Source organism: Glycine soja, chromosome 15, assembly GCF_004193775.1.
Source record: "Glycine soja cultivar W05 chromosome 15, ASM419377v2, whole genome shotgun sequence".
NCBI lineage: Eukaryota > Viridiplantae > Streptophyta > Magnoliopsida > Fabales > Fabaceae > Glycine > Glycine soja.
The window spans coordinates 51,711,343-51,722,711 of NC_041016.1; the positions used below are offsets into that span (position 1 = coordinate 51,711,343).

An 11,369-nucleotide genomic window follows, 5' to 3' on the forward strand; every position below is an offset into this window, starting at 1 on the left:
TTTTGGTTTCGAAGATTTGTATAAAAAACAAAGCAAACAAAAAAAATGTTTTTAGTGTTTTCTATACAAATCATTAGAAATTTAAAATATGTTTAATATTAATCATAAACAAAAAATAGAAAATACATTGGCAAAATATCAATAAAGTTATAGGAAAATATCCTTGTGTGTGTCTATTTTTTAAAGTTTTCATTAAATATTTTAAATTAATTTATTAAATGGAAAATAAATATAATAAATGGTCTAAATAAACAATTAAAAATTTAGAAGTTAATCACAGATACAATTTTTTTATAAATAAAAAGGTATGCCAAGGCGGAAGGGTTCGTTAATGTTATCAATTTCCTTCCAAACTCTATGAAAGTTGTGTATCCAAGTCACCTCCATTTTCAAAAACTACCTCTTTTTTTTTTTACCTTTTTCTTATCCAAAGAAAATATTGTATTAAACAAGTAAACCTTGCCAAAATTACATAATATTGAAGTTTCGTGTAACTAGTAAAGTCCCTTCCCAACTATTGAATATGACCCGTTAACAGTATACATTGTAGACGAATTCTTACGTGCACAAGTAATATAGGTCTTGTAACTTGCACAAAGTAATGTGGATTGTAAGATCTGGTGCAGTGGTGCTATTTGAATGGGTGGCTGAGATTTGTAAAGTGAATCGAGTTGCATAATTAATGAAATAAAAGTTTTATATTCAATTTATAATCCACATATTTGTTGAGTCAAAGATCTGTTGCACAATTGGATACTTGTGTTAGTTGGTTGGTTTCCTTTTTCCTTTTGAAGCATCCTTGAGAGTCTCCAGAGTTGTGTTTCGCCAATCTAATTCTTGAATCATCATCGTATGCACAGACTTCCCATCTATAGCAATCTTGTATTGGTGTTTTGACTTTGCTATAGGGTTCTAGTTTCAAAATTCCCGGAATTGGTTGTCTATGTCAAATTCCTTTGTTGAGGTGCACACACCAAAGTTTGGTGGGTCAGTTTTCCCAGTTGGGTGACGTCCAAGGCCGAATATTTTGTGAGATGGCGAATGTGTGTATCCCTATTTTCATTATGTTGAGTGATTTTGATGTGAGGGTAATTTTAATGGTTTTCCGTTCATTGGTACAAGTTTGACAAGGAAATTATTTTATTTAAGTTGTAGCAGCACATTCCATTTTAGAATACACATTTAGTTGACATGATGAGAATGAGGAAATGATTTTGATTTGGGTACTTGATGCCTTATGTTTTATATGCAATTACACATGATATAAGGCTATTTTGAATTGATAAAGTAGGTAAATTTGTTTGTCAGACAAACTGTGAGACACATTTGCAAGTGATTTTTTTGTGTTTTCTTGAAGCATGGTTTTGTCATGTTTTTGTTATAAAATAGTATTTTGAAGTAATTGTTTATACTTTGTTTTGTATTGCTGGCAGGAGTTGGAGGATATAAGCTTAGTCGCCAACAACAATGAGCATGTTCGGGATGATGGTGATGGAAATGAAATTGAGGTTGGGTATGAAAGTGTGCAGGCAAATGCATTTGAGAGTGAACCTTGCATTGAAAATGAAGATAATGAGGAAGATGATAATGAGCATGTTGAATATGTGGATGGTGACAACGACATGATATTTGAACACTATTTTGCTAAAATAGTTCATGAAGAGTGTAACGACATAAATAGCTTTGTTGATGTGTATATAGTTGACATGGACAATGTAACATTGATGTTTTAGAAAGGTTGGAATTTGTTGATCTTGAAATTGCATATCAATTCTATATGTGGTACGAAAGATTGAATGATTTTTCTATACAAAAAATTATGTGGTTAGAAATAGAATGGGGGAAATAGTACAACATACATTTCCTTGCTCTTGTGCTGGTTTAGGCCTAAAAATAGGATGAAATTGAAGACAACGAAATTCAAAAAATAATGCTACGTGTGGCTGTGAGGCAATGTTTCAGGTTCATGTTAACATTTAAAATGGTTGTTGGTATGTGACAATATTTATTTTGATCATAATTATGAGATGTTGAATGAAATGGAGTGTACAATGCTTACAAGACATAGGAAACTGACAATGTCGGTCATTGATAAAGTACAAATTGAAAATTTTAAGAAGGTTGACATTAGACCTCCTAAATGTATGCTTCATTTGCCAATGGGACTGGTGGTCATGAGAAGGTTGGACATGTAAAAAAAGACATTTATAATCAAATTGCAAGACAAAGGCATGAACAAACATCAAATGTTGTTGGTGCATTCAAATACTTTAGGGAATGATGTATGAAAGATCCAATGTTGTTTTTATCGTACACTGTTGATGATGATAACAAGCTCCAACATCTTTTTTGGTGTGATTGTATAAGAAAATAAATATCTATGTCCTTTTGTCATATTTATAGGGTTTAATCATCACAATAAAACGATATTGTTTGCTACAACTCTTGTTACAAATGAGACTAAACAAACATACATTTGATTGTGGGAATAATTTTTGGAAGTTATGAAATCATTGATGAAGATATTACAATGAGAAATGTAATAAGACGTGTTTTTCTAAATGTGTGTCATGGGTTATGTGCATGTTAGGTGACCTTGATGTGGTTGGATTTGAAGAGAAATGGTATCCACATTTGCTTTGGAGGATAATGTTTGGATTAGATAATTGTATGAGAAAAAGGAGAATGTGGTCACCTACTCATATTCGAGGTAATCTCTTTGTAGACATTAGGACTACATCACATTGTTAAGCATTTCATAGTCATCTTGGAAGATATGTTGATTGAAAGACTAATTTAACTGATTTTGTACAACAATTTTGAAGATGTGTCATGTATTTTCGATTTAGAGTCATTGAACCTGATCATCTATCTAAATATAGAATGTTGAGTTAGATACCCAATTCCATTCTATTAAGAGGTCTACAACAAACCATTTGACTAATGTTCAATTTTTTTTTTTGGCTTATCTTTAAAAAATTCAATTGTTCAGAGTTATTGAGTGCTAGACAATGACTATGTTTTCTATTTACACTATGGTCAAGTACCATATTGGAAGTATGTGGCATGTCATATGGTCATTTGCACGTGGAGTTTAGATGCTCGTGTTTATGGATGGAGTCGATTGGTCTACTATGTCATCACCTTTTAGCTATTATTTGGTATTTAGATTTTAAGGAATTGTTTTGATTGTTTCTTTCAAAAAGGTTGACAAATGGGACAAATAAGTGCATCCATGGTATATATCCTGATGGTTCTCCTTGTTGGAATTCACAGTTGATTGCAAGATATGCAATGTTAGTGCATCTTTCAAGAGAAGTGTGAGCATGTAGATTGTGAGGTTGGGGATTATGATAATATGGTATAATGTTAAGTGGGGAACTAAGTAAATTAAAGCTGACAAATAGTTATGGAGTTGCTAATGAAAGTGAAGAAATTGAGACAAAGGAGATTATTGATATTGTTTTAGATCCTCCTCTTATTAGTCATAAAGATTGTGGGCCAAAAGAAAATAGACATGTTGGGAGACATCGGAGGACATAAAAATGTGGAAACTGAGATCAAATGGCACACAATAAACACTCATGCAATCATGTAGGATCTCAAGTAGTTGAAGCTAGTACAAGTGATAATCTTTTTGATGTTTAAAAATATATGTTAAATATCAAGTATGCAATTTATATATATAGAATAATATTTGTATGTTACCACAGCTTTATAATATTTTTTAAACTTTTTTTTAATGATTAATAGTTTTTATTTAATTTATAATTAATTTATTAGTCTATTAATCATAATTATTAGTTAATAATTTATTAGGAGATCAAAATCGTCTATTTATAAAACTCGAGAGACCAAATATTAAAATTAAAAATAAGGGGACAAAAAAAGATGGATTTGGGAGACTAGGGGATGCAAAAGTGGGCTGCAGTGATGGGCTGGGAAGGCCTTAAAAGGCCCATGTGAGAGAAAGCGAAATGACACGAAGAAGCAGCAGAGTCAACATCACATGTTTGCGCTTCACTCGACAATCAACATAGCAGCTTCATCTTCATCTCATGCACAAAACTACCCACCCATGTGGGGGCACATCATATCCACAACCGCAGATACTACTAAACCCCAAAAATGACGTCGTTTTGCCCCCGACCCTCGAACCCTACCACCACCACCGCCGCGGCCATGAGCCCCCGTCGTGCATGCTGACCCGCGCCGCTGCCGCCGCCTCCTCGTGGCTGCGCCACCGCCGGATCCGGTACTTCTTCCTCCTCCTCTGCTCGCCGCTCCTCCTCATCGTCCTCTGCGCCGTGCTTCCTTTCCTCTGCGCTGCCGAGCTCTGCCTCCGCCGCCGCGGCCTCTGGCGGAAGATCCTCCGTCGCGGTGACGCCTCCGATCGCCTCCGCCGCTGCGAGGAAGGGTGCTGCCATGAAGAGGAGCAGGAGGAGGAGAAGGGGCTGTTGCATCGCTACCTCGAAGATCAGCTTCTTCTCGTTGGATCCATGTACGAGTGTGGCGACGATGACGAATAAGAAGATTCTAGAAGGGTTGAAGAAGTTGAAAGGTTGGGTAGCAGCAGTAGTAGAATCCCTCTATTGAGATGATTAGAAAAAACATTTTTTTTTCTTTTTTTTTTAAGATTTTGTGTACATGGATGTCTAATTTTTTTTTATGCTTGATTATTTTTTTTTCATTTTATAGAAGAAAAAAAACTAGATTGAGGTTTCTGGGTACTACTAGTTGGCAGCATGTTGCAACACTGTTCTTAGGTTTTTTTTTTATTTAAATTTTTAACTGTTTACCTAATTTCCTTCAATTGAACGACGAAAAGTGTTAGTTATCAAGGAATGAATAACAATTTCTTTTTAATGCTTTAACTGTTTTACTTTTATGATTTCCTTAAATTGAATGACGGAAAGTGTTAGCTATCAATTGAATAACTTAATTGTTTATACCATTAATGCGAATGACTACTAAAGGTCCAAAGCTAGAGTAAGTGCAAAGAGTTCTTCAAGGGTTGCATTAAATTAAACTTATCAGGATCTACACGCCTCACGCGTTGGCTTACGTGTTTGCTAGTAACTTTTTGCTTCTGTTTTTTTTTTAAAAAAATTTATGCTTATTTAATTTATAAAATCTTGCATATAAGAAATTATGGCCAAGCTTTCACATGGTCTATTATGGACCACTTGTATTCAGCATTAGTTATATATCTCATGTTCAAAGGAAATTGGTGCACCCTCTGCACCAGATTATGTCCTTCCCAGCAGCCTCCTGCGTTTTCGGCAGCGGCATTTCTTTCCTTGTTTTGTCACCACTTCCACCCTCTTCTCCCTCCTTTTTTGACACTGCCCTTGTGCTCTCCAACCCACCATCAAGATCTGCCAACACTATCACAATATCCGCCACCACAAGATTTTCCATAATCCATTGCACCCCACCAGCCGTCGCGAGCTGCCATCGGAGGTTTGTTTCCAAGAGGAGCATTGTTGTTCAAACCCACGATGACTAATAGTGATGTCGATGAAGTGGGAGACCAGTCTTGTATACATATCACAAACAATCAATTCACACAAATCTCTACTTGAAATACCAAGTCACACAAACAATCATAAGTCTTGTATCCTTATGTTCACAAGAATACAAGAGCACACAACACAAACAATGGGCAAGTTCATACCCCTCTCTTGATAGGACGAACTACACTAGTACCAATAGTGTAACACCTTGAATTTTAGAGCAAAAACATTACTTGAAAAATACTTATTTAATTTATTTTCAAAATATGTATCATTAATTTTAACTATTACTTTCCATTAGTAAAACATCTTCCTATTATTTTTTTAAACAAATGTGTCAGTCAAAAAAAGATAAATTTTTACATTCATACGTAAATAAAATAACATTAGTAGTGTCACAGGAGAAATAATATAGATATAACTCATAATAATGTGAAAGTAAATAAAATAAATTTTACATTCCTACTACCACAAAATATATACTTTTGGAGAAATATCTCTCAAAATACATTAAAATCAATAAAAGAAACCTAAGACCAGAGCATATCATTATCATACTAGAAATACTAAAGTAATGTTGAGTCTTCTAACCCTAAGGACCAAGTAACAATTTTCTACCAACTTTTATTTAACTACAATTTAGTTTTTTTCTTCTTCTAATTTTTGGATCTAAAGTGCAATTATTAATTTTTTAAATGTCACACCATTCTAATTTAATTAATTTAACCTTTGTCGAATTACTTCATTAATATCTCACTCTAGAATTAATTTTTAGGCAATTATCTCACTAAGACAATTAAATAAAGCAATATAGGTATTAAGCACTTCATTTCACTTTTAACCATCATAATCACATATAATTATGCCATATAAGTAATTCACAAGAAAATTAAATTAAATACAATCATTTCATAAATAAATCACACATAAATTAGATTAATTAAACCACATTAGTGTTGTAACATTGTGTTTTTTTAATTGATTGTTCAAGTGATTTAATTAAATTATAAGATAAATTAAATTTAGTTTAAGTACTTGAATGAATTAATTAATAAATTTGGTGATTTGATTGTATGTGCGTATGTGGTTAGTGAGTTTTTAGTGTTTTGGGCTTAAGAGGATGGATTTTAGTTTATGTTTGGAAGGGTGGATGTGTATAGTAAGGTTTAAGTGTGAAAATGAAGAATTACAAGAGTAAAAAACTCTCATTTGTGTTGAAACTCTCTCTCTCTCAACACACTTCTCTTCACAATTCTTTTATCTTCAAGAACTACCATTAGAGAACCTTGAACCTTGGTGTTGTGCAAAAAGAGAGCTCCTTTCTCCTCCCTATAGTGGTTGTTGACTAGCCCTAGGTGAAATAATCTTTCATTCTTCCTCTCTTTGAGTTCATTTTTATTTTCCCCGGAGGAACCATGAGCTTTCATGGAAAAACATGGTTTTAAGGGGTTTTGATTTTGTTTTTGGTTGGCTTTGGGGTTGAGTTAATGATGGTATAGTGTAGTTGCTGTGGGATTTAAGGAAAGTTCCTCACTTGGACCCAAAGCTCACTCCTTTTTTCTTTCTTCTTCTAATAGTCATCACCTTGGGTTTGATAAGTAAATGAGGCTTTATCCTTTTCTATGCTTAGGTTGTTTGAATTGATTTCAAGGTTACTAGAAAATAAACCATGTTAAAAAATGGAAGTTTGTATATTTGAGGTTTTGAGGTTGTTATTTATTTGATGAATATTGATTAAAAGTTCCTATTTGTGAAGTGTTTTGATGTTGTTTATGTATTTGGAATTGATGGGAAATTCTGCAGAATTCGGGTCCAGGGCGCGTCCAGTGTCGCATCTAGCTTCAACTAACTATTTTCACGTCCAGTGTCCAGTGACCATTTTCGCGTTTAGTGTCGCGTCCAGTGGTCAATTTTGAGTTAGATGACCAATTTTGGGTCTATTGATCGATTGAGTCCAATGACCAGTTTTGATGTGGATGCGATTAATGTTTGTTTTCCTTGCATAAATTAACTATTTTGAGATCTTAATGAATTTATGATGATATGGGATGTGGTTGAGATGATGCTATTTTATTATTAGGGTTGACTTTATGTTGAAATCATGAGATTCACATTCATATGAGTTTTTGGTGACTTGTTTGCAAGAATTCAAGGAGTTGGAATGTCTTTCTATGCTTATTGAACTATATGTGGGTTCATGAGTGTGATGAACGTATGAATGGTGAATCTATGATGTTACAACCTCTTATGATGTTGAGATTGGTGAATGAATTTATAATGATGTATGATATTAATTTGAATGATCATAACATACATGCATTGATTAATGACATTGCATGTGAATAGGCACGTAAGATGGGGATGCTTGGAAGGCTCTCAACTTAGTGCTAGAGGTTGTTGTGGTGGCTAACGTCGAATGGTCATATAGAATGGATGGGTGGACAAATCCCTAGATAGGTTAAGGTTTTTGCAAGTCTTATCGAGGTAAGCCACTACCCATGCTCATTCATTTTTGATAAAACTACACTTCTTTTGCAGGGTTAATTCAAGTATCCTTAAATGGTAAGGGATGTTCTTGGGCTAATCGCTCAAAAAGTTAAATCTTCCGGGAGTAAGGAGTCAACATGATAGTTAGAAATGTGCATTGAGAATGATGTGTTACTTGAGGAGTTGTATTAGTGCATGATTGTAGGAAAAATGAGAGATTTTTATATCTTTTTTAACATATTGATCTTATATTTCTTTTATATGTTGTTTTCTTTTAAAAGAACTTTACCCTTGTGTTTTTTGTTGAACTCTGATGATCGTGTCATTTGATACGGGAGCATATTACGATGTAGCTTTTGAGGAACATGTCACTCATGATTGATGTGGACTTGGTGGTGAACTTAGGGGCGACATCGACCTTTTGTCATTTGTTTATGTTTTGTCTTGGTGGGGACAAACTTAGGATTTATATATCTTTATGGATTTATGTTGTATTTATTCCCTAAATTGAACCCTTGAGTTTTGTTTGGAGATTTGTTTATGATGTTTGATGATGTAGTACCTTGGGACACACATACTTTTATGTTTTATGACTCGAGGACCTTTAATGGATGAAGTTTATATGACACGCTTATATTCATGAAAAAAAAGTTACACATATTTCATTAATTAAACTAGTTCAAGAGTGTTAAAGGGACAAAAAAGGGATCTTTATGCGTTAAAGCCTTAGTGTTTCATGTAATGACATTTGTGGTCGTTACAAGGGTCTTAAGCACGTGCTGGGAACTCCAAATATTGTGTCGTGCACGATTTCAATAACATATCAATCGTCTTGTCTATGCTGAACAACGCCCTCAGACCTCTTAAATTGATGGTGAACTGAAACGCACCATTCCACTAATATAATAAAATAATATTAAAATAACAAAAAACCCACCCCCCTCAGCTTAAAAACTCCCGAGAGCTTCCCCCTCCCCCCATTTCCCAAACTTCCGTTTTCTTTTTTGCTGTAGCAGCCCACCCCCTCTCAAACCCTTTCTTTTTCCCTAACAAATTTAATCTCTCAATCTTTCACTCACCTACTTCCATGGTTCTGAAATTTTAAAGCTTTTTGCATCCTTGGGCTTTTCCCAACATGTGAAGGTGACGGGAGAGAAAGGGAAACACAACTCTTTTCCTTAGGTTTTTCTATTTGATCTTTTTAAGGTAAATATTTATAACCAATTGCGTTAGATGAGTATGTTATTGCATTGATTAGTTATGGGCTGTGAGAAAAGGGTTAGAAACTAAATATTAGGGATTATTGTGGTTTTCTCAAAACCCTAGGTTTGCTAAAATTGGGGATTTTGTTTAATCCATTGTTCCATTATTTTAAATGCTTAGATTCGGTGGAAAATACAGTAGTTGATCTTCTCGACAACAGTGGAAGACAATGATTGCGTTATTTAGGTGAGTAGCTAATCTACCTAGCGGCATTTTTAAAGTTCCTTTAGGAGAAGCAATTAAACTTCGAAATACATATGTATATTCTGTATGATTTTGGAAATTTATTTTGAGGTTTTGATGATACCTATAAGGATGAATGTTGAACTAATTGTTATATTATTTATTGTGAGTTCATGATTATAATTGTCGTTTGCTACAATGAAGAGATAATGTAGCCTATGAGTTGATTTCTCATAGTATAATTATAATTGTCGTTTGCTACAACGAAGAGATAATATAGCCTATGAGTTGACTTCTCATAGTATAATGACATGTGCCGTTTGCTACAACGAAGAGATAATATAGCCTATGAGTCAATTACTCATAGTATATTTCTATGTTTCGTTCGATGCAACAAAGAGATAATGCAGCCTATGGCTAAATGTCGTAGTTATATAATTACCGTTTACCACAATGAAGAGATAATGCGGTCTATGTGCACATAGTGGAAATGAAAAGTTTGATTATAAAGTTATTATTCTTGAATACCAGTTTATGAGTAGTTCTGAAATTATATTCCTTTGAGTACATTGATTTAGAAAAGTAAGTGTATTTTATTTATTTAATTATTTAATGTCATCTTAAACTTTCTTTGAATGTAAAGACTCGTGCTGTGTTGTGCTCTCTTTCCTGTCCGTTCTGTATTTTATGCTCTCACTAAGTCCTTGTGACTTACCCCTTATTTTATTTCTTTTTCCCATATACACAATAGTGGAGTAACTGATTTCCTGGGATTTGCTGACATACCTAGGAATTTGATTATATTTTGGTAGGTCTCCATTGCGTCTAGTGGATATTTTGTTTGTAACTCCAGTATAATACAGTTATAGGGACTAGGGTAGTAATAAAGTTGGAGAGAATTCCTTTATTTTGAAATTTGAATGATTCTCTCTTATAGATATGATGATGATGTACTTATGATGTTTTGAGATGCTTGATGATTAGCATTTATAATCAATATTGTTATTGGTGGATATTTTGGACAATATGATTAAGGGTTTGTGTTGTAATATGAGACCTTGATTAATAGATGGAATGAGATATATATGCAGATTTGTCTAGATATATTGTGTGTTCTTTTACAGGTTATTTTATATAGGATAGGCTGGCCAGACTAAGGAAATCATAGTCTGTGCGCCGGTCATGGCCCAAGGGTGGGTCGTGACATAAATTTTTGTGAATTTTTGCTAAGAAATGAAGATTTGTTGTAGGATGTATTTTTTGTATCGAAGCAAAGGGGTTGGTGGACAAGGTTAACAAAGACGTCGTCAGAGTTGATGGTTGTGGTAGCGAAAGGGAAGGAGTGGGGGGAAGTGAGTTAGGAAGTCAGGTTGTGGAGGGAGAAAGAAGCAAAGTGGTTGCGGTAGAAGAAGTTGGGGATGAGGTGAAGGATGGTTTTACTGGTGGCAAATAAAGTTGTGTTGATCTTTGATTTTTGTTTAGGTGTTTGAGTTTATTTTTTATTTTTGTATGTAGATTTGAGTTTATTTTTTACTTTTGTTTGATATTTGATTTTATGTATTTGTGTTGGATGTTGACTGTGCATTGGCTAAGGAAGAAACACAAAAAAAAAAGTTTTTATACCTTTTATTAACCGTTAGTAAAAAAAAAAAACATATAACGTGAAAAATTATAGAAGTTAATGTCATATTAATAATATGTCATTATGTTACGTTATCATTTAACTCATCTTGACTAATGATGATAGTAAAATCAAAGATAACAATATATTAAATACTAAAATAAATAAAAAACTTAGTGTGCATAGTAATATAAAATGAACCACTTTACATATGATAAATATATTTAAGAGATGATAATTCACTTTTACTGTAAGATACTCTGATTAGGATTCCCTTGGGGTATTGGCAATTCGTTTTT

The 11,369-nt window shown here is 33.7% G+C and overlaps 1 protein-coding gene across 1 annotated transcript; it reads left to right on the top strand.

Moving 5' to 3' along the window:
* Positions 1-3,877: 3,877 nt before the first annotated feature.
* On the top strand, positions 3,878-4,874 carry LOC114387105. The gene has a single exon (XM_028347237.1). The coding sequence runs from the start codon at positions 4,059-4,061 to the stop codon at positions 4,527-4,529; it is 471 nt and encodes a 156-aa protein (XP_028203038.1). The 5' UTR covers positions 3,878-4,058; the 3' UTR covers positions 4,530-4,874.
* Positions 4,875-11,369: the final 6,495 nt, after the last annotated feature.